The following is a 24,835-nucleotide window of genomic DNA, read 5'->3' as shown; positions in this document are numbered from 1 at the left end:
CGCCTACCTGCCTGCTCCCCTTGCTGCTGGGTTGAGTGACAATACAGTTAGTACTGCAGCGCTCTAAACAAATCACACAAGTTGGCTTTCAGAAATATGCCGACGATGCCTGAGCACTGAGAATTCTAGGCTTGAGTCTTGCAATGCTCGAGAGATAAATGCTTATCCATAAGCCACTGGTAAATACACTGCTGCAGCTTGCCAAACAGAATTAGACCATGTGATGATTACACGAAGAAAGGTTATAAACCAATTTTTAAACTGGAAAAAAAAAGGGTAATGATTATGGGGGGGGTGACAATTATGTGGTGAAATACTATGGAAAGGTAGAGGGAGGCTCTGCGGAAGTTCTAGAACAGGACACATAAGTACACAGTTATCAGGCAGGCCACCTTCAGGAAAGAAGACTGAAGAACAGAATGGCCTGATAGCAAGTAAAACCAAGAAAGAGCAAGCAAGAAAATTCAGAGATGAGAGAGAGGTCAACTCTGTCGAGTGCTTTAGAGAAGCCAAGAAAGAAGACTGAAAAAAAATGGATTAAAAATACATTGAAAAATGGATCTTGGCAAATAAGAGATCATTGGTAGCTTTGGAGAAACCACTTCAATCAGATATGGCTGGAAGCCAGATTGAGAAGTGATAGAAACTTACACTAAGTAAATAGGCAATTATTTATTTTCTGGGAGTTTGGATATGAAAGGGAAGAGAAATACAGAATGATAATTTGAGATGATATTAGGGTCCAGTGAGGGTTTTTTAAGAATAGAAGAGATTTGGACATGTTTATAGTCAGACAGGAAGAAGCTTGTAGACAGAGAAAGAGAGATCTAACATTAGGGGGAAAAAAGGTAGATCATAACAGCAATCTGACAGAGGAGAAAAAAGGACATGGGATCATGAGTACAAGTGAAGGAGCTGGCCATGATGAAGAAAAGAGCCATCTCTTCATTGGAAAAAAGAGTAAAAAAAGGATTGATTTCTCTAGAGAATACCACATGATTTCACAAAATCCAAAGGTCTGATTCTTTCAAGAACTATAGCTTTAAAATTGTGTGCAAATTAAACTGAAGATGCATTTAAAAATGCCAACTTTTGTGATTTAAACAACATAGAGATTAATAAAAATTTGTGTATCATTTTTCTTGAGGGAAAGAGGGAAAAGAGCCTATACCCAGCCAAGCACATTAAGTGCTTACTATGTGCTAAGCACTGTGCTAAGGTCTCTGTCTTTAAGAAGCTTTTAATTTACAGCTAACAGGGAGATAACATGCAAACAATGATACAAATGAGATATATATTATAAAATGAAAGTAATCTCAGAAGAAAGTTACAGTCTAACTAGGGAGACAACATGCAAAAAATGATACAAATAAGATATATAGTGTAACATGAAAGTAATCACAGAAGAAAGGCACTGATAGTGGGTAAGGATGGGGGAAGGAATGAGAAAGTCTTCCTGCAGAAGAATGTATTTGAGCTGAGTCTTGAAAGGTTCCCAAGCATTTCAGACACAAGGGATAAGCAATAAAAACGCATGGAGTAAGGGAGATGGAATACCATAGCAAGAAGACCAGTGTATCTGGATCACAGTTTGTCAAGTCAACAAACATTTATCAAATACCTACTACATGTCAGGCACCTACTAAGTGCTGGGGAATACAAAGAAAAGGAAAAAAAATCCCTACTACGAAGGAGCTCACATTCTAATGGAAATTGCCTGGAAAGGTAAGGTTATGTTGAGCTATAAAAAACAAATAAAATAAATAATAAAACAAAACTCCGAATCTGGAATTATGCCCAAAGAGTTATTAAACTTATATTCTTTGACCCATCAATATCACTACTAGGTCTGTTTCCAACGATGATTAGGGGAAAAGGAAAAGAACCTATATGTTCTAAAATATTTATAGCAGCTCTCTTTGAGGTGGCAAAGAACTGGAAGTTGCAGGGATGCCCATCAACTGGGAAATGACTCAATATGTCATGGTACATGATTGTGATGGAATACTAATGTGCTATAAGAAATGATGAGCTTAAAAAAAAAATTATGAGCTTGATGGCTCATCATGGCTACACCGGCACAAAATAATGAAGAGTGAAATGAGCAGAACCAAGAGAACATTGTATACAGTAACAGCAATATTGTTTTTAAGAACTGTGAGCAAGTAAGTAATTTTTATAAATACCCAAATTAACTACAAAAGACATATGAAGGAAGACGCTATCTTCATCCAGAGAAAGAACTGATATAAAACATATATACATACACACACACATATATATTTGTGTCTAATGGCAGCCATCTCTAGGGTGGGGGAGGGAGAGGAAGAGAAGAAAAAAAATTTTTAATGATAAGTTTATTATATATTTAAAAGGAATAGCAACTTGTACACAACAAATTTACACAATATTTTTTTAGAAATGCTTGTTTTATTCCATAAATTAAAAATAAGATAAATAAATTTTTTTAAAAATTATCTGGTACTGGCTAAGAAATACAAAGGTAGATCAATGGAACAGAACAGACATAATTTACCACAACAAATAAATATAATAAATAATTATATAATATATAATGAATGTTATATTCATTATATTCATATGACATAATAATTTAAAACCTTGTGTTTGGTGGCAGGAGGGAGAGGAGACCAAATAGCTTTTCTGTCCTTAGTTTTGTAGGATGAACCATATTGAAGTCACAGTTCCCCAAGGAGCAGGAGCACCTGAGAGAGCTTTTCATTACAGATTTAACTGTATGTCACAATGGAAACAGTAGATGCAGTCATAAATGAAAGACCTCATAAGGTTGAAGGCTGAGTAATTAAACCAAAGAGGGCTGTTTCCACAGAGGATTATCAAAGACCAGGTGCCCACCAAACTGTGAAAAAGATCCTTCTGAGTAATATTAAGGAAGCTACTGAGGAAAACTACTTAAGAGACTACATTGAACAGTACAGAAAGATTGAAATGGCTGAAATCATGACTGACAGAGCTAGTGTCAAGAAAAGGGGCTTTGCTTTTGTGACTTTTGATGACCATGAACCTGTGGATAAGAATGTCATTCAAAAATAATCATACAGTAAATGACCACAACAGTGAAGTATGGAAAGTCTTGGGTAAGTGAGAAATGATTTGTTCTTCATCTAGGCAGAAGTCAAAGTAGCAATGGGAACTTTGGTGGTGGCCATGGAAGTAAGTGGCTTTAGTGGAAACAGTAACTTTAGCCATGGTGGAAACTTCAGAGATCATGGTAGCTTTGGCAGCAATCATAATGGTGGAGGATTTGGCAATGGTAGAAGCTACAACCATCAGACATGAAGTGAAAAACTTTGTTGGAGGCGGAAGCACTAGACATTAAGGTAGGGGCCAATGTTTTGTCAAATCACATAACTATACTGGTTTCTACAGCAGCAACAGTTAACGCAATGGCAGATTTTAGGTACAGTTAGGAAACAAAGCTCAGGAGAAGAGAGCAAGAAAATTTATAATAAATCTATAGATTATAATAGATTTGTTAATTAAGCCAAATACAGTGTTAACAAGGCCTAGCTGCTACAAGAAAGCATATTTCAGATAATACTTTTAGTTTGGGGGGAAAATAAAAACAAAAACAAAAAAAGACCTACCAGGAATATATTTAGTTTCTGTTCTATGGAAAACGTAAAGCATTCCAACAAACGGCTTTATTGTAGATTTTTTTTGGTACTATGCTATCGATTGCTAAATGTAATAGACTAATTATAATGCTGGATAAATATGTCTTAAAGAAAAGTCAAAGAGGATGTTATATTTAATCTTAAGTTAATAAGGAGCCATTGGAGTTTATTGAATAGGACAATGAAGTAGTCAGATGTATGATTTAGGAAAATCACTTTAATACAACTGAATGGAAAATGGATTGGGGGGGGGACAACCTTGATCAATCAAGAAACATTTATTAAGTGTCCACTATATGCCAAGTACTGTGCTGAGCACTGGTGGTACAAAAAAAGGGGGGGAACAAGTCCCTGTCCCCACAATTATGGGGCAGCAGCTAGATGGTGCAGTGGATAGAGGACCGGCCCTGGATTCAGGAGGACCTGAGTTCAAATGCGGCCTCAGACACAATAATTGCTAGCTGCGTGACTCTGGACAAGTCACTTAACCCCATTGCCTAGCCAAAAAAACAAAACAAAAACAAAACAAAAGAAGCTTACAATTAACGGACTTGAGACAGGGAAACCAAACTTATTGGCAAGACATTTCTTCCACAAAGCCCCTTCCTTGAAACATTTCGACCTAAGGAAAATTCCATCACTCAAGCACACAGTAATCAGATGCAACCCAAGAGAACGTTGGTTGTTTTCACAAAAGACAAGGTAACACAAGTGAAGGTTTCAAGTAAAGAGGAAGTAAAGTATCCAGAAACTCTTAAGTCAATATATGCTTGGGTTTTTTTTAAATGCTTGGTGATTATTGGGTTGAGTATGCGTAAAACTGTCATTCATTAAATTATTTTAATTCACCCACCATTAAATACTTAACATTTTTGAGAATAGAAAGGTTGTTTATCCAGTTCCCCTTTCCTTTGTAAAAGAGCAGCAAGTCTGTCATTCATTTCTACATAAAAGAATGTGTGGAAGAAAGGAATCAGTTTTAACAGAATAAGAATCAAAGTAGTTCAACAAGATCACCAATACATTAAAAAAAAAAATTCAACGGGGCCAGCCATTTCTCCTTAGAAATATGAGGACCCTTTATGTAAGTGGCAAATAACATTCTATAGCCAGTGAGGTCCCAGTAATCCAAAATCTCTGTCTTCATCAGCAGGCATAATTAGAGTCTGGTCATCCCATGTGGACCTTTCTATCTCTTTCTTAGTCATATCAACTAGCATTTATTAAACATTTATTATGTGTCAACCACAGTGCTAAGTATTTGGTAAACACAGAAAGACAAAAAGAGACTCCCTGTCCTCAAGAAGCTCACAGTCTAAATCACAATCCTCTAGGCATTTTGTAGAGTTTTCATGAGCTGCCATGGCCAAAACACTTCATCACTTGTGGTAGTCAAAATTCTAGTGATTAGCTTCTTAGAATTTGGCTAGGCTAGGACCAGACAATACTGGTTTACTGCCAGATCCATGCTTAAAGCCTTGAACTCGTGCTTCAGTGGCCTGGCCTTCCAAAACCCTGGGTCACTTCCACAGCAATCTTTAACCACAGTTTGCAAAACATAGCCATATGTATGTACATAGATAGATGCCTATGCATTGAATATACTGGATCCCACATTTGTAACTGGAAGAGATTACAAAAATCACCTACTTTATAACAGCCTCTATTTTAGAGATGAGGAAACTGAGTCCTACAGAGAAGACATGACTTGCCTAAAATCATATGTGTAACAAAAGTGGCAGAACAAACATTCCAATCTGGGTTATCTGATTCCAAATATAATGTTCTACTACACTCCACAGCTCTCTATCACATGTCCTGTATATTATAGATGAAAAGGAAGAACATAATTCAAGATTCTCCCAAGATTTGTTCTTTTCTTCCCAAAATTGTAATTTCAAAAGATTTTTGCCTTGAAATATGATTGTAGCAATCCTCACTATCTGAAAGCATTTCCACTTGAAAAAGGGGTAGAACAGGGGAAATGACCAGCCCACAAATGCTTAATATTCAACCTTAAGAACCAGTAAAACTGTTAATCAATTGTTGATCTCCTCTTGACTCTCACAAATGAGAACTCAAATTGAAATATGCAACCAGGCAAGTGGTGAAGGAGCCAATCAGTACAATCTTTCCATTTCTGCTCCCTCCTCTGACATATAGCTTTTGTTGTTAGTCTTCTAGTTTGCTTATGGTTTGTATGATACTATGGCCACAGCTCTGCCTCTATGCATACAACACCCCACCCCATGCTGTCTGGGTATCCCAGAACCCTGTGACTAATTTCTGTCTCTTCCACCCAACATCTGATCTTAAAATGTTTACATTTCCTATCCCTTCAGATTAACTGGGGGAAAAAAATCAGTCTTAAATGAAGTAGAAATTATTTAAAAATTTTAAAACCTCATAATCTACAAATATACAATACCTTAAAGCACTATAAAAATGCTAGCTAGCACACAACGAGCATAGCAAACTACCTTCTTCTAGATATAACAAAGTTAATTCAGATTTGGGTTATAAATGTTTACTTCTAATCCCAAATTATTGCGGAACGTATGAATTTCACAAGCTTTATATTTAAATGAGGGAGTTAAGCCTGGTGGTTCATTTACCACGAGCAATAAATCTAGGCTTTGGTCAAACCATGGAGTTTAAACTTATGTATATTCAGTGAATTTACTAATTATATTTTTTCCAGAAACTAATGCTAACCTTTATCTTTACTAATAATATTACAAATTCAAATATTATTCCGTTAACTATTTACCAAATTACTAGATCACATCTGTATTGAGACTGCTTTCAACTTAAGGGCATTTTTAACTCAGGACCTTTTTCTCTTCTCATAAGCAGTGGAAAAAACAGAAAACAGAAGATACTCTCATTTCAGTTGCAACTCTGACATTCACTTTCTGTGTATCCTTGAGGAAGGCATTGAACCTCAGTGTCCTCAACTATAAAATAAGGAAATTACTATTTATTCTACCTACCTTGTGCTTGGAAGATTAAATGAGATAACAAGATTTAGAATTGGTGGCTACTTTAGAGACAAGGCAAAATCATTTCACACAAAGATCAATTAAAGGAAGCAATTTTGCTTTGTCCAGACAAGAACACTGGTGTGGAAGAGGACTGAGTCATGATAGCAGTCTTCAAATTTCTGAAGGGTTGGCATATGGAAGAAGGATAGGCTATTCTGCTTGGTCCCAGAGGGCAGAACCCAAACCAAATGTGTAGAAGCCATAGAGGCACCTTTCACCTACTATTACATAAGGAAAAACTTCCTAACTAGAGTCATCCCAAAATTGAATGTGCTACTACCTCCATAATTCCCTATCACTAGAGGTCATCAGAGATAGAACAACAGACTTAGACCTAGAAGCAACTCCAGGTCATGTAGTCCAACTCCCTAATTTTTCAGATAAAGGAACTGAGGCAAATGGAGCCTGGATGACCGTTCATCTAGGATATCACAGAACAGATTTGTACTATACAGACAAAAAGGAAGGGGATGCAAGTCTACACTGGAGAAGTGATATGGACAAAGGCAGAGAGGAAGGAATGTATGGTATGTTTAGGAGACAATGAATAAATCAATCTGGCTATAATGAAAGATAAGGCTGGAAAGATAAACTGGAGTCAGCCTGCAGAGGACCTTGAATGTTAAGCTGAGGAATCTAGGCTCTACCCTGTGAGTAATGGGATGCCTCAAATATAAATATACACAAACTCAGCATTTCAAGGATTAGTAGGGACTTCAATAACTATCTGACCAAACTATGCCTGAACAGGTATCTCTATGCTTTTCAATATCCCTAACAATTGGCAATCCAATTGTCAAGTGATAGGGGATCACTCTACTTACTGCTGGACAAGTGTAACTGTTAGGATGCTTTCCTTATATCAAGCCTAAAGCTGCCACTCTGCAACTTCTACCAAGTGAGTTCTATCAAACTTTGACACTAATAGTTTAAGGTCTTCCAATGACCTAGAAAACAACAAATGGTTGAAATGCTGAAGCAAATTTATAATTCAAGGCAAAAGACCACCCTTTACATCATGTGATCACAGACACATCTCAACACTGATTCAGCATTCACCAATTACCCAGGAGTATAAAACAGGAGAAAAGCACTTACAAAAATGAAGGCAGCACAGAAAATTGGAACACTAATGCACTGTTGGTGGAGTTGTGAAATGATCCAACCATTTTGGAGAGCAATTTGGAACTATGCCCAAAGGGCTATAAAAATGTGCATACCCTTTGACCCAGCAATAGCACTTCTAGGACTGTATCCCAAAGAGATCATAAAAACGGGAAAAGGACCCACACATACAAAAAATTTTACGGCAGCTCTTTCTGTGGTGGCAAAAAACTGGAAATTGAGGGGATGCCCATCAATTGGGAAATGGCTGAATAAGTTTGTGGCATATGAATATAATGGAATACTATTATGCTATAAGAAATGATGAGCAAGCAGACTTCAGAAAAAACCTGGAAAGACTGGTATGGACTGATGCTGAGTGAAGTGAGCAGAACCAGGAGAACACTGTACACAGTAACAGCTACTTTGTGCGATGACTAACTTTGATAGACTTAGTTCTTCTCAGCAATTCAAGGATCTAAGACAACTCCAAAAGTCTCATGATGGAAAATGCTATCCACATACAAAGAAAGAACTATGGAGTCTGAATACAGATTGAGGCATACTATTTGCTCTTTTTTTCCCCTTCTGTTTTGTTTCTTCTTTCTTACGGTTCCTCCTATTGGTTCTAATTCTTCTTTAAAACATGACTAATGTGAAAATACGTTCAATAGGAACGTCTACGTAGAGCCTATATCAGATTGCATGTTGTTTTGGGGAGGGAGGCAAGTAGGGAGGGAGAGAAAATTTAAAACTCAAATGCTTATGGAATCCAGTCTCAGACACTTGACACTTACTAGCTGTGTGACCCTGGGCAAGTCACTTAACCCCAACTGCCTCACCAAACAAAAAACCAAAAAAAAGCTTATGGAAGTGAAGGCTGAAAACTAAAAATAAATAAATATTTTTTTTAAAAAAAGGTGGACCAGTGGAACAAAGTAGACATACAATACACAGTAGTAAATGATTATAGTAACCTTGTGTTTGACAAATGTAAAGATTTAACCTTTTGGGATAAGAATTCACCATTTTGGCAAAAATTGTTAGGAAAACTGAAAAGCAGTATGGCAGAAATCGAGTAGAAACCACTATCTTACACCATTTACCACTTACCAAAATAAGGTCAAAATGGATGTGTTACCTAGATATAAAAGGAAATTCCATAAGAAAATTAGAGGAACACAGATCACATTACTTATCAGACTTATGGATAGCAGAATTTATGAAAAAACAAGAGACCAGAGAGCACTGTGAAATGTAAAATGGATAATTTGATTACATTAAATTAAAAAGGTTTTGTACAAATAAAACCAATGTAGCCAAGATTAGAAGGAAAGCAGAAAATGAGGGGAAAAATTTTTTACAAACAATTTCTGGAATAAAGGTCTCATATCTCAAATACAGAGAATTTTGTCTAATTTATAAGAATATGAGTAATTCTCCAATTGATAAATGGTCAAAGTATTTGAACAGGCAGTTTTTTGATGAAGAAATCAATACTATATATAGTTATATGATAAAATGCTCTAAATCATTATTGATTAGAGAAATGCAAATTAAAACAACTATGAGATGTCATCTCATACCTATCAGATTGGCTAAAATATTAGAAGGGGAAAATGACAAATTTTGGAGGGGATGTGGAAAAACTGGAACACTAATTCACTGTTGGTGGAACTGTGAACTGATCTAACCATTCTGAGGAGCAATATGAAATTATGTCCAAAGAGTTATAAAACTATGTATACCCTTCAACCTAGCAATACCACTATTAGGTCTTTTTCCCAAGGTGATCAGGGAAAAAGGAAAAGAATTTCTATGTTCTAAAATATTTATAGCAGTTCCCTTTGTGGTAAAAAAGAACTGGAATTCTAGGGGATGCTCATCAATTGGGGAATTGCTGAACAAGTTGTGGTATATATGACTGTGATAGAATACTAGATATTCTATTGTATCAAGAAATGATGAGCAGGTGCTTTAAGAAAAATCTAGAAGACTTACATGAACTGATACAAAGTGAAATGAGCAGAATCAGGAGAACATTATAAACATTAAGAGTAGTTAGAGTGTACAATGATCCACTGTGAACCACTAAGTTATTCTGAGTATTATAAATACACAAATTAACTACAAATGATCTATGAAGGAAGATGCTATCTACCTCCAGAGAATGAAATAATAAAGAGAAGTATGCATAGTATGGTTTTACATACGTATTTGTGTCAAATGGCCTTCTCTAGTGTGAGGTAGGGAGGGAGCAAAGAAGTAAGACAATTCAGAACTTAAAATGTAACCAAAAAAATTTTTTTAAAAAAAGGAAAAACAATACTATCTACCTCATGAAGTTATAAGATTAAAAAAATATATATTTAGATAAACTAAAGATAGGGAATTTCAGTCCCATAGAACAACAAAGGCAAAAGCACAGATAGTAATAAACATGGAATGTTTTATGAGACAATGATAAAAAGAACCTGTCTAAAGGAAAAGATACACCCTGCCAAATGAGGCAGCTTCATGGAGCAATGGATAAAGCACAGGGTTTGAAGCAGGAATATATGAGTTCAAATCTAGCCTTAGACACTTACTATCTGTGTGACCTGGGACGAGTAACCTAATCTCTGTTTGCCTCAGTTTCTTCAACTGTAAAATAGGGATAATAGTACCTTCCTCACAGAGTTGAAGTGAGGATCAAGTGACATGGTATTTGTAAAGCAGTACAATGCCTGGTACATTGTAGGCAATATGTAAATCCTAGCCATAATTAGTAGTGGTAGTAGTAGTCAATCAAAAAACATTTATCAAGCACCTACTATGTGTCAGACAGAGACAAGCTCTGTGGTTACAAAAAAGAGACAAAAGATAGACCCTGCCCTCAGGGAGCTACAATCTAATGGGGAAAACAATAAGCTAACAAGTATGTACAAACAAGTCATATACAGGATAAATAGGAAAAAACTAAAAAGGGAAGGCAATATAATTAAGAGGTTTGGGAAAGGCTTCCTGTAGAAGACAGGATTTTAACTGGGACTTAAAGGAAGCCAGGGAAGCCAGTAAATGGAAGAGAAAGAACATTCCAGGCATGGGGGACAACCAGAGAAAATACCTGGAGCCAACAGACTGAATGGAACAGCAAAGAAGTCAATGTCACTGAGGGGGTGACATGGTGGTAATGACATAATGGTGACATAATATTATATTAAAGAATACCCCAAATTACTAATAACAGGAGAAATACAAATCAAAATAACTCTCAGGTTTCACCTTACACTCAGCAAACTGACAAAGATGACAAAAGATGGGAAAAGTCAACATGCATTGTTGGTGAAGATATGAATCAATACATCTTTTCTGGAAAGCAGTTTGGAATTATTCAAATAAAGTGACTTAAACGTCCAAACCCTCTGACCTAAAGATCTCATTACTAGGCTTATGCCTCAAGGAGGCCACTGGTTTAAAAAAAAACCAAAACAATAAAAAGCACCCATATACAACCAAATATTTATTTTTTTCTTTGTTTTTTTTTAATAGGCAATTGGGGTTAGGTGACTTGCCCAGGGTCACACAGCTAGTGTCAAGTGTTTGGTCTGCAGACGGATTTGAACTCAGGTCCTCCTGACTTCAGGACTGGTGCTCTATCCACTGCGCCACCGAGCTGCCCCAAAATTTTTTTTTGTCTAGGAAATGGGGTTAAGTGACTTGCCCAGGGTCACACAGCTATTAAGTGTTAGCGTGTCTGAGGCTGTATTTGAACTCAGGTCCTCCTGAATCCAGGGCAGATGCTCTATGTGCTGCGCCACCTAGCTGCCCCTTACAACCAAATATTCATGGCAGCGTTTTTTGTGATAACAAAAAACTAGAAACAAGGTAGATGCTTATTAACCAGGGGAAATGGCTAAACAAACTGTGATACAGGAATGTAATGGAATATTATAAGTAATGAGAAATGTGATGAATATAAAGAAACATGGAAAGGTCTACATAAACTGATGCAGAATAAAGAAGCAAAGCCAAGAAAACAGCATATAAAATGATTACAACAATGAAAGAACTAACCACCCCCCAAAAAAAAATCAAACATAAATGCTACAAAATTATAAAGAATAAACATGGCTAGAAAGAAGAGATATAAAAAGGCATTCCTATGCCACTGCTTTGCAAAGTTAGGAGGTCCACAAGTATTACACATTTCATATATTTTCAGGCTTTTATATTGTATTTTTCTATTTTTTTCTTTTTTGTCTTTAGAAAAAATGCTAGTACCAGCCCTGGAGTCAGGAGGGACCTGAGTTCAAATCCTGACTCAGACCAGACACTTGATACTTATTAGCTGTGTGACCGTGGGCAAGTCATTTAAACCTAATTGCCTTGCCAAAAAGAAAAAATGCTATTTGTTATATGGCAAGGCTCTTATGAGATGGTGAGGAGGAGAGACACTAGGGAAACAACACTGATGTAAAAAAAAAAAGACATTAATGAAAACATTAAAAAGTAAATTTTTAAGAAGACATACACTGAAAAGTAGTAAAGTGCTAAGATTGTATGAATTTGGTTGTAACCAGATTATAGGTGGGCTTAAAAACCAGGAAACAGTTTGGATTAGATTTCACAAGTAATAGAGCAATAAAAAGGCCTCTAAACAAAGGAACATGACAATAGCAGTGTTAAGGGAAGATCAATTTGGTAGGCATATGAAAGATGAATTAAAGGAAAGAAAGTCTATAGTCATGGAATTCAACTATAACTATTTGAATACTTCAAAGCACCTGGGCATCATCCCCTAACTGCTCCTTCTCAGCTTCAGATTCAAAGGAATAAGGTGTCCTTCTTCTTGCCAACATTAACTTGTCTACTCCGCCCTTGGAGCCCCTCCACCCTCTTCAGTCTTCTCCAGGAAATTCTCCTTCAATCATCCCTCTCTCTCCCCCTAATTTTCTCCCTAATCTCAGCAATTGTAATCCGCTTCCATGCCAACACCACTCAACCAAAATTGTTTTCTCAAAGTCACCACTAATCTCTTCATTGCTAAATCCAAAGGAATTTAAACATTCAAATCACACCCTCCTTCTGAATACTCTCTTCTGGAGTTTTCATGGCACTATTCTGTCCTGGTTCTCTTCCAACCTGTCTGAGTGCTTCTTCATGGTCTCCCTTTGATGAATCATCATCCATGTCATATGAACCCTGAATATAAATGTTGCTTGGGACTCTGTTCTGAATGCTCTTCTCTTCTTTCTCTACATTCTCTTTGTGATTTCAACTGCTCACATGGGTCCAATTCCCATGTGTTCTTTATGCAGATGACTCCAAAATGCATACATCCGGCCTTCATGTCTCTTGAGTTCTAGTTGCATATCTCCAGCTGCATATCCCCATAGGCATCTCAAAATCAGTATGTACAAAACAAAATTAATTTTGTCCCTTAAACTTAATTAACCCTCTTACCTCTTTCTGTCAAGGTCACTAATGTTCTTCGAGGTGTCAAGGTTAAGAACATACCCACCCATGCTCAATTCTTCACTCTTACTCAACCCCTATAATCCTTTCAGCTACCATGTATTATCTTTCACATAGAATGCCTTTCTCTTTATCACACTACAACCTTCCTAGTTTAGGACCTCTTGCCTGGATAACTGCAACAGGCTCTCTACAACTCATCTTCCACACAGCTATCAAGTTGATATTCCTTAAATAAAGACCTGACCATGTTATTTCCCTACTCAAGAAGTTTCAATGGATCCCCAATACCTTTAGGAAAAAGTACAGACCCTTCTGGCTTTATATTTAAAGCCCCTCACAATCTGGCTCTAGTCTTTTAAAATATTTTTTTAATTCTTTTTTTTAAATAATCAACAAACCAAATAATTCAATTCAAAGAGCAGAAAAGCAGACTGAATAAAACATAATCTCTTAATTGTCAAATCCAGTGGTGTTTTCTCAGGCTTCATCCTTCTTGATCACTCTGCAAGTAACACTGTGACACTGGTGATCACCTTCTTCACCTGAATACTCTTTCTTCTAGGTTTTGAGGACACCATTCTCTCCATGATTCTCTCATCTATCAGACTCCTCCTCCTAAGTCTCCTTTTCTGGATCTTCATCCAAGTCATTCCTGCTAACCAAGGGTATCCCACAGGTCTCAGTCCTGGGCCCTCCCTCTTTTCCCTCTTTACAACTTAACTTATTGATCTCACCTGCTTCCAAGGATTCAATTATCATCTCAATCTGAAGATTCTTAAATCTCCTTATCTAATCCAAACCTCTCTCCTGTCCTATAGACATCTTAAACTCAACAGGTCCAAAAATGAACTCAATAGCTTTCCCTCCAGACTTGCCCTGCTTCCAAACTTCCCTATTACTGTCAAGGGTACCACCATCTTCCCAGTCTACCAGGCTCCCAAACTAGGTTGTATTCCTCAACTCCTCACTATCTCTCACCCCCCAAATACAATCTTTTGCCAAGGATGTCCCAGCTAAAATCCCACTTTCTACAGGAAGCCTTTTCAAAGACCTTTTAATTCTAGGGCTTTCCCTCTGTTGATTATTTCCTACAAATCCTGTCTGCAGCTTGTTTGTACATTTTTGTTTGAATGTTACCTCTCCCATTAGACTGGGAGATTGAGGGCAGGTACTGTCTTTTGCCTTTCTTTGTAACCCTAGCACGTAGCATAGTGCCTAGCACATAAGTAGGCATTACTAAATACTTTCTGACTGAATGAATTTTGCTTCAGATTATCTTTCCAGATTCATCACTGTTCATCTCTGTGCCTTTGTATACATTGTTCCTTTTTTTACCTCCACTCTCTTCTAAACTCTACTTCCCCTTCAAGGCTGAGCTCAAGTACTGCCTCCAAGGGCCCTGTCCTACAAATCATTGTGAATTTTTTGTATATGGTCTGTATTTACTCATCTGTGAACATGTTGTATCCCCTAGTCTAATGTAAACTACTTGGGAGCAGAAACGGTCCCACTTTTGTACAAAGGTCTGTATTAGAACGGTAGCAGCAAGAATGGATAAATCATTTGAAAAGAAAAACTAACTCAATTTGATGACTGGCTAGATATAGAAAATAAAAGAAGACAACGAGTTTGAGAAAACTCCAATCCTTCTCAACGGGATGACTGGGAAAGCGGTGGTGGAACTGACAAAAGATAGGTATCACTGATCTTCCTCCAGATTTCATGAAACATTCTAATTTACAACCTTCTAATGTGAGACTCTGCTTACATCTCAACCCTCTATCAGATTAAGCTTTATGAGGGCAATAGGATATTATCTACCTCAGTGCTTAGCACAATGCTAGTTCATCTTTTTTAAACATTCATTTTAAAATTTTGAGTTAGAAATTCTCTCCCTCCCTCCAGCACCACCCTCACCTATTCAGAAGGTAAACAATATGATAATCATACATGTGAAGTCATCCAAAACATATTTCCACATTAGCCACAGCACAATGTTCTGTACAAAATTACTATAACTAGAATAAGAAAGGAAGCTGTCAATTGGGAAAATATCAATTAGCCCTTACAAGAGTCTAACATTAAAGATATATAGGGAACACAAATACATGAGACCAAGAATCATTTCTCCATTGAATAAGTGGACAAAAATTATGAATCACTTTTTGTGGAAGCAAAGAACTGGAAACAAAGTCAATGCCTATCAACTGGAGAATAGCTAAACAAACAGCACATGAATGCAAGGTACTATAAGAAACGATGAATATGAAAAATTGAGAAGCATAGCAAAGTAAACTGATAAAAAGTGAAGTAAATAGATTCAGAAAAAATACACAATGATCACTACAATAAAAATGGGGGGGAAAATTATTAAGTCATTACTGGAACACTGTGTGTTCCTAATGACCAAGCTTGGTCTTAAGGAAGAGAAAATAAAATGAAACATACTGTATCCTATCTTCTTTGCAGACATAGATAAATGGCTCAGTGGATAAAGGACAGGGACTGGAGTTAGGAAACCTGAGTTCAAATTCATCCTTAGATAGTTACTAGCTTTGTGACCCTGGACAAGTTACTTAACCTCTGTTTGCCTTACTTCACTAGAGGAAATAGCAAATCACTCTAGTATCTTTACCAAGGAAATTCTACACAAGATCACAAAGATTCAGACAGGCTGGACAACAACAATCTTTGCAGAGGTAGGGGACTGTGGGTATGGACATTGACATAGTACATGACATATGCTGTGAGACTTGGTTGATAATGCTGGTTAATTTCACTCCTACAGTGCTTCTTCTCCCTCTACTCTCCCTTTTTTTACTCTTGTTAAAAGATAAATTTCTGGGTAATGATCTCTGGAGAGGGACAAGTTCAGAAGATTAACAATAAAAAATTAATTTTAAAAGAATGCAGGAGATTTCTCCCAAGAAAACAATAATGATTTGTAGTTATTAGGTTTGTCTACTACCCATAACAACTTTATTTGGCACTTAAGACTGCCAGGAAGGTTAAGAAAACTCTATCATTAAAATCAATTAGTATCTGAATGGTGGCCTTCAAAAACAAACAAAAAACACCTTAGTTCTAGGTTACATGGTTTAATAGTAATATTTTGATACTTTCAAAGATCTGCAATTTTATTGGTCTGGGTACTCCATCCAATGCAGATAATAATCTCTATACATTTCTTCCCAAACTTAGCTAACCTGGTCTTCTAGCTGCAAACACACAGAGGTCATCTTAATCACATTCAAAGCTTTTCCATTTTGCCAAGATTTGCCATAAGTTATGCTCCACTGACAAAGCACTCAGGAACACAAGGTCACCTATACTATGAAAAGGAAGTTTTAAGAGATACCATAGCCTAGTGTAGGGGTCACCAAACTAGAGCTGATGAGTCAAATCTAGCCTGTTTTTGTGTGGCCCACAAAGAATGTTTTTTACACACAAAAACAAGCAGCTGGCCAGATTTGGCCCATGGGCTTTAGTGTGCCAACCCCTGGCCTAGTGGATAAAGAGCTGACCTTGGAGTCAAGGACACCTGGGTTCACATTCCACCTCTAACACAAAGTGGTCACCTGACCCCTAAGCAAGACTTAACCTCTTCCAATCCCAGGAAACGAAGATGTTATGTCAGCAATGGTAGAGGGAGTTTCCTCACTGTGAGTTCTATACACCAATCACAGGTCCAGATTTAAAAAGCAACTAGCTAGCTAGCTAGAAGGGGGAAGGGGGAAATGTTGAACCTGATGTCAGGAGGATGTGAATTCAAATCATGTCTCAGACATTAGTTGTTTGATGCCAGGCAAGTCACTTACCATCTCTCAACCTCAGTTTCTTCATCTGCAAAATGAGGATAACAATAGCACCCTAATTTATAGGGTGGTTGTGATGATCAAATGATAACGCATGTACCAAATAACTACCATTCCCATTTAAATGACGACATTGTGGTGAGCATGATTTATACAAAGGGTTTCATGCAAGCTAGAGCTAGAAGGGACCTCAGATATAACATAGTTCATTCTCATGTTACAGATGTGGAAACTGAGTCCCAGAAAGGGAAAGAAATTTGCTCAGGGTCAGACAGGTAGTAAGCGGCAGACATGGGATTTAACTCCAAGTCTACTTCTCTTTTTACTTTATACTACAGTATGTAGTGGTATATAGTGTTATAAAATAATAAATTTTACCCTGAATACCAATAATACCTAACCATCGTTAACCTCTCAATAATTAATCTCCAGGAAAATTAGCAACTTTGTGGCACAAAGCATGATGCAAAGATTGATATATTACAGTGAATGTTTCCTTTTATATACTCATATATTTATTCAATTAGAAACACAAAATTTCCTGTCCAAAGACTGTGTGCCATATACATATATTTATTTCCAAAGAGCAATTAAGAAAGAACATATTTCACAAATATTTTCCGCCCTCTCCTCTAAGAGTTTTATATTTCAATTTTTACTTTTTTGTTCTGGATCTGTGTATCTAACAAACTCCACTGTCATCTTCTAGGCATTAACAACTACTTTCCAACCTTAAAAAAAAGTAAAATATATAATCACTTTATTAAGGTCAATCAAGTAGTAAGGGATTTAAGTTAAAATCAAATGTAAGTTTAATTTCATAGCTACATAAATAAGCATACAAAGAGGTAAAAAACACAGAATGTTTTCTGTGGTAAAGATATTTTGCAATCAAAGCATGGGCCCTAAATCAGCTTGCCACTTGTCTAGTTTTCACAGTCAGTAAAGAAATTAAATGATCATACCAGATTATTAAATACAATTATTAATAGATAATCTTTAAAACAATGATCCATTCAATCCCCAAAAAGACAGAATTCATTCTGGGTTAACTCTCATGTCCTTATGACAGTGTCCTACATGAATGGGGTCCAAGAAAAGCTGATCAAAGAGGTTAACTAACAATAAGGATACAGAAGATTCAAGTTACACACCATTTCACAAGTGTTACAAAGATGAATTTAAAGTGATTTGTTAATATAGTTAAACAAAAGATACTGGGTTAACCAATGTTATCTCATTTGATTCTCACAACAATACTATAAGATAGACGCTATTATTATTCCCATTTTACAGATGAGCAAACTGAAGGTGAGGGAAGTTAATTTGAACTGAGATCTTCCTTATTCCAAGAACAAAAGATACTATGTTTAAGACACTAAAATCATTTTTTAAATGTTTAAAAAAAGTAAATAAAATAAGTTAAATGATAAAGTTTTTAAATTCTTTTCTTGGTTACTTATATTTTCCTATTTTGTTAATAGATCTGCCAATTGGTCAACAATTGCTTCATGCAAAGCCTTGATACATAAAGCATTAATATTTCTGATATTAAGTAATACAACTTCATTCTGATAAGGGCAAATTAAACACTGAGCTTTTCCTAAATAAAACATATTTAAAATAAATTCAAGAACAATGTTCATTGGTTTTATAACTAAGAAACTACTAACTTTTTTAGTAAGATAAACTCGGAAAATCAAGTTGTTGTTGCTGGGTTTGTTTTGGGTTTAAAAAAAAGTTACGGGGAAGCTAAGTGGCACAGTGGATAGAACACCCGCCCTGGAGTCTGAAGGACCTGAGTTCAAATCTGGCCTCAGACACTTGACACTTACTAGCTGTGCGACCCTAAGCTAGTCACTTAACCCCACTGCCTAGCCAAAAAAAAAAAATTACAGTGTACAGAGGGTCACAGAGCACTCTGAAATTAACCTGTTAAATTTATAGTATAATTTGAAAGGGAAAAAGCTATACATGGCAGGGGTTCATGGTTTCATTTGCAATCCTCCTTTTCTGTTTTTCTTTGTATATGAAAACATTCATGTTTGTAAAGTTCAAAACAGAAGAGAAAAATTTTTTAATTAAAAAAAAAGAATGGAAAATGTGTATGTACCAAATGGGAAACTGAACAAATTATAATATATGAATGTAACAGAATATTACTGGTACCATAAGTAAATTAATATAAGGAATTTAGTCCTCCAGTATTTCTCTAAAATGATATCAAATGAAGAAAGCAGAACCAGGAGAACAATATGACCACAGTAATGTAAATCAAAATAACACTAAAACAAATCCATGACTAATCTAGGACCCTGAGAAGAGATGAAGCGTCCTTTTTCCTTTCAGTAGAGAGGTGGACAACTAAAGGTGTGAAATATTACATACACTATCCAGATGAGGTCACTGGGTTGGCTGGCTTTGCTTAACAGGGTTTTGTGTGCTTTTGTTTGTTTATTTTGTTTTGGTTTTGTTACAAGGGAAGGCTAATTTGGGTGTGGCGAACTGGAGGATCACATGGAAATAACTTGTACATAAAAACAAGAGGGATCAATAAAATATCCTTAAAATGATAGTAACAAAAATTTTAACAACCCTAAAGTGCTTTGAGGCTCAAAAAGAGCTCTTCCCATTTTACAGATAAAGGAGCTTGAAATAAGAACAGGTCTGACAACTTGTCCAAGGCCACACACCAAGCAAATGGTACAGCCAGAATTGGAATAAGCCAACTCCTGATTCCAGGGACTCTTCTGAAAAACACCTTGCAAAATTTCTTGGTTAAGTTAAAATTCTCCTGATACACAGACTTTTTTTTTCAGACTTTCATAACATAAATGTAAACGTATGTGTCTATCAAATTGAATCTCATCAGTAACAAGTACCCAGCTGGCAACTTTAGTCCATGTGCTTAGCACATCAGTAGACATTTTTCTTAAAACCTTTGCAATTCATAGCTTCATAGGATTTAGAACAGGTATAGGACCTTAGACAGAAATTATCTAGACCATGTTCTCATTTTATACGTGAAAAACAGGCCAAGAGAGAAGTAACTTGACCAATAACTTTTAAGTTGTCCCAACTTCTCTAACTCCAAATACAGTGCCCTTCCCACTACTATAAAAATGCCTAAAAATATTAGCTCCACAGAGGTCGATAACTGTACCCTTGAAAACATGTCCTTCCTGAAAGCTGTTCTCAACGTAAGCCATACTACCTTCTCCATAAAATATTCTGAAGCAATTTAGGAAACTTAATTTCTTTTTGACAATTTTAACAGGATGCATCTTAAATTATAATGTTGCTTTTCTCCTTTCTTCCAATATAGGCACTAAACAAGTTTGTTAAACATTAGCCAAATATTATTAAGAGAAATTCCTACATATAAATTCATGTGGTTGTTAATAAAAAAAAAAACTCATCACAGTACCAGATTTCTCAAACTGCAACAAATCAAGTCAGTTCCGTGATAGAAATGTAAACAAAAGAATGCACAAGCTTTTGCTACTCAACTGCCTAATTATCTCAAAATAAAACCAAAGAAGAGATTGAAATTCTAGAATTTTAATTCATACATTTAGACAATGTTTTAGTTCCTAATTGGCATGTCAAAAAAGGGACATGATTTGAGAGCCATAGAAAGTAAGAAAATAAATCTTCTGGGTTTTAAGAGCCAAATATGTTTTAACACCTAGGTCTGTATATTTGCGATATGAATGTGAAGCTTTGAAAAACTGTTCAATGTATGATGATAATTCCCAGCAGTCTCATTAATACCGAACCAGAACACACGCAAAAATCAAGTGAATATTCCACAAATGTTCTAAAGGCTTTCTTAAAACAACCAAATAAAAATGCTAAGCAAAATTATAAATTAAAAAAAAATTAAACTGTTCCTAAGGTCTGGTTCAAAACCAGCAAATTTTAAATTGTCCTTAAAGTGCACTAGGGTTTCTAAATATCACTGATGTTAGTTCCAAAATGGTGAGCTGCTAGGACCTGCACTGCTAGACATTCCAGCAGGTCTTTAAAATGGTCCTTTTGACAGGAATTTTTTTGCCAGTGATTACATATGCTTTCTCTTCACGGTATGCCAACTGAAGGCCTGGTCTAAGAAGGTGGGCATTAATCCAATGCTCGAGCTCCCTATTCTCATTTACCCATTCTGAAGATAAAACACTTCGGTAGGAGGACTCCCCTTCTTGTAGCCCCCAAGCCTCGGAGGACAAAAGGTGACATTCTAATAAGAAAAGGCGGTCTGCTTTTTTGGAGTTCCCCATTTTAAACAGCACACATGGCACACTCATCTCTCACTAGCGGGTGCTCCAGTCCTTGGGGGACGGAGGCCGTAGCTGTCAGACGCGTCCGGGTCACTTTAGGGTCTGCATTTCACACCACGAGGGCTGCCTGAAAGCTCTCTCCCACCCCCCGAAGGTACCAGGGGGCACCCGGCTCTCTGGGCTCCGGGGGGCACAAGACGTTGCCAGAACGTGGTTCCCAGGAGGAACTGAGAAACGTCGGGTGAGGGGGCGGTAGGTGGGGCTGAGAAAGAGGGGGAGCGAAACTCCCACGACAGTGGGGGGCGGGGGTCCCAAGACCTGAAGGAAGCCGGCAGACAAGGCTGGCTTGCCACGGCGGGCCCGGCTGGGGGGAGGGGGCAGGGGGAGGAGCCGGAGCCCCGGGGGGTCCAAGACGGCGTCTGCCCGGGCTCTTACGTTCAAAGTCTTCGTCCTCCTCTTCGTCGCTGTCTTTCCCCTCGCCCTGCCCGCCGAGGTTGCGGCTGTCCCGGAGGCGGGTGAAATAGTCCACGGCGAAGTCCACCAGGTCATCGGGGTGGTTCCTCAGCACCTCCACCGTGTAGCCCTGCAGGAGCTCCGTGAGCCCGGGCGGGATCTCGATGTGGCTCATGGCGGGGGCGAGGGCCGCTGGTCGGGCTGCCTCCCTCACACGCGGCCGGGGCCGGGCCGCAGGGGCGGCGGCTCCGCACTCTCGGGCGGGCCGGGGCCGAGGCCGAAGCCGAGGCGCTCACACGCCGCTCCTCCCGGCGCGCAGGGGGCGGTTCCTCACCCGCAGCACGGGCCCAGGCGCCGGGCAGACGCTCGTCCTCGCACGCGGGCCGGAGCCTCGCTCGGACCGCCGCTCTCACTCTGCTGGAGGACGCAGCGTGCCCCCGTCGGCCCGTGCCCGTCGGCCGCCTCGGCCTCCTCCTCCTCCTCCGGCTGCACTTCCTCCCCGCGGAGCCACCGCCCCCTTCCCCTCACCGCGGGCTCAGGCTGCGGGCGCCTCAGCCGCCGCTGTCACACTGGAGGCGCGACAGGAGGGAGGAAAGGACTAGTGCGGCGGGAGGGGGCAGCGCATGCGTACGACGCCTCCCCACGCTCCCGGGCGCCTCCGCAGCCTCCCTCCCCCGCCCTGGGCGGGCTCCCCCAGCCCCGGCGCTCTGGCAGCCCAGAGCTGGGAGGGGCGACTGCCCCCAGGCTGGGGACTCTCCGAGGGGTTAGAGCAGGCAGGGCCTGTGGGGGCCATCTGGTACAACTCCCGCATTTTACAGGCCTGAATACTTAATTAATCCTAATATTATTCTAATATAACTGACATTAACACACCTAAGGTTTGCAAAGCCCTTTGCATACATTCCTACATACGTTATCTCATTTGAACCTCACAGCTGCTCAGTGAAGGAGGTGCTGTAATTGTCTTTATTTTTAACGAGGACACCGAGGCTTCATTTAACTGCAGTAGCCCACAGCTGGAAAGTGTCTGAAATGACATTCACACCCAGGTCTTCCAGACTCAAGTCTAGACTCTTTCCACAAGTCTTGAGCAGCCTCCTCCACAAACTAAGGCCCAGAAAGTCAAGTGAATTACCCAAGGGGAAACAAGTTGCAAATACAGGGAAAATCAAGTGTGAAGGAAAGAGCAGGAGATCTGAATTCTGGAGGCCTGGTTTCAAAGTCCAGCTCAACTACCTGCTAACTCTCAGTGCCAGCTCAAGCAGGTCACTTCCTCTCTGGGCTTCAGTTTCCTCATTTGGGTAACCCCTTTATGAGGCAGAGGCACAGAGCCCAGATACACTTTGGGTGCTTCCTGTTTCTGGCTCATAGCTTGCACCCAAGGAGAATATGGGAATACTTGGCAATCCCACAAGACTATTAGTAGTATACTATATAGTAGATACTATTTCTCTTTATATGCACTTGATATGCTAACCAAGGCTCAAGATGTGGACCACTTTTGTTTAAAAATTAAGTAAGGTAAGTGGCAGAGTGGACAGAGCTCCAGCCTTGGAGTCAGGAGGACCTGAGTTCAAATCGACCTCAGACACTTGACAGTTAACTAGCTAGCTCTGTGAGCCTGGGCAAGTCACTTGACCCTGATGAGAGAGAGAGAGAGAGAGAGAGAGAGAGAGAGAGAGAGAGAGAGAGAGAAAGAAAGAAAGAACACTCAAAGGGCTTGCCCACTGAGATTGTCTGGATGCTTCCCACATCCCTGTAGTAAGATACCCTCCATTCAGGGACCTGTAGTATTAGGGTATTTCCCTGATTGAGAGCCCCTTTCAGGCCTTTATTCTCCTCCAGATACAGCTCCTTATTAGTGCTCTACAGTTCAAATTTAGCTCCATTATCTTCTCCATTTCATCAGATGTCCAGCAACCCCTTCCTTGACCTTGCTATGGTCAATAACTTATATAGCCAGTTCTGATCTTCTTTCTAATGGCATCATTCAACTTTGTTTCAATGATCCCTTACATTGCTGCTCTTCTGTACCAAGATGGTACTTGTTTATTTCCATGATCCTCTCCAGAAGACCAGTCGAAAGCAGCTGGCCCATCAAGGGATTTCCCTGGCACCTCAGCTAAGTAAGTTCTTGTATGCATCCAAGGACACATTACTTTCCAATTTTAAAACCTGTTTTTAAATACCCAGGTCCTACTTGCCCATCCTTTACACATTCTGGATTGCTCAAAGGAATCAGTTTTCTACTCCAGGTCATCTCATGTTGAGTCCCACAATGTGCCTTCTCCCTATGCCAGGAAGGTGATGGTAATGCCTCCTGTTCACTGCCTCGGAGTCTTGGGCTTCACAGGCTTATTTCCATTCTCCAACCAGTGTTTTTTCTTTTTTTCAAGGCAATTGGGTTAAGTGACTTGCCCAGGGTCACACAGCTAGAAAGTGTCAAGTGTCAGGTGTCTGATTTGAACCCAGGTCCTCCTGACTCCAGGGATGGTGCTCTATCCACTGTGCCACCTAGCTGCCCCTCTCCGACTAGTTTTCTTTCCAATCTTCCTCTGGGATTACTGGTTTGGAATATACAAATTACTGTTCTCTGAAAGATTTTCAAGTAGGCGAAAACAGCAATTCTCAATGACTATTCCCAGGGAAGTTGCCTTTGGCAACTCTATCATGAGAACAAAATGCTTATGTCCTTATTCTATCTATAAAATAAGGAGTGTAAACTAGGGGGTTCTTAAAGTGTTTTTGAGCTCTGACTTTTTTTGTCCAAATGTCTAATGCAGTTCTGACCTTCAATGGTCATTTGACTAGCAGAACCAGCCAGTGCTTAGACCCAGGCCTCCTGACTAAATTCAGAGCTCTTTCCACTATACTGAGCTTCACAAAAGGCCACTCCCATTCCCTCTCATTATAATTGTTTCTACAACCCTGCAAACTTGGACATACCCTGAACTGTTCAAAGGCCCCCTCTTTTCTTAGGACAGAGTAAGGTCCTCTTTTTGGCCAAAACAAAGGTTGCAAAC

General features: G+C 38.7%; 1 protein-coding gene and 1 pseudogene across 1 annotated transcript in view; one reads left to right on the top strand and one right to left on the bottom strand.

Annotated features, from left to right (window-relative positions):
* Nucleotides 1-22,391, bottom strand: part of PRKAR2A (protein kinase cAMP-dependent type II regulatory subunit alpha) — a 134,658-nt gene extending 112,267 nt beyond the window's left edge. Inside the window, exon 1 of the mRNA XM_020998986.2 lies at nucleotides 21,795-22,391. Within this exon, the coding sequence (XP_020854645.1) occupies nucleotides 21,795-21,987 (193 nt within the window). The 5' untranslated portion in view covers nucleotides 21,988-22,391. The remainder of the gene's footprint in view (nucleotides 1-21,794) is intronic.
* On the top strand, nucleotides 2,767-3,414 carry LOC144456774 (heterogeneous nuclear ribonucleoprotein A1-like; annotated as a pseudogene).
* Nucleotides 22,392-24,835: the final 2,444 nt, after the last annotated feature.

This window comes from Phascolarctos cinereus, unplaced genomic scaffold (genome assembly GCF_003287225.1).
Source record: "Phascolarctos cinereus isolate Bilbo 61053 unplaced genomic scaffold, phaCin_HiC Scaffold_4;HRSCAF=312, whole genome shotgun sequence".
NCBI classification, from domain to species: Eukaryota; Metazoa; Chordata; class Mammalia; order Diprotodontia; family Phascolarctidae; genus Phascolarctos; species Phascolarctos cinereus.
Note: the sequence above shows the minus strand (reverse complement) of the source record. Positions and strands in the feature narration are given on the sequence as shown.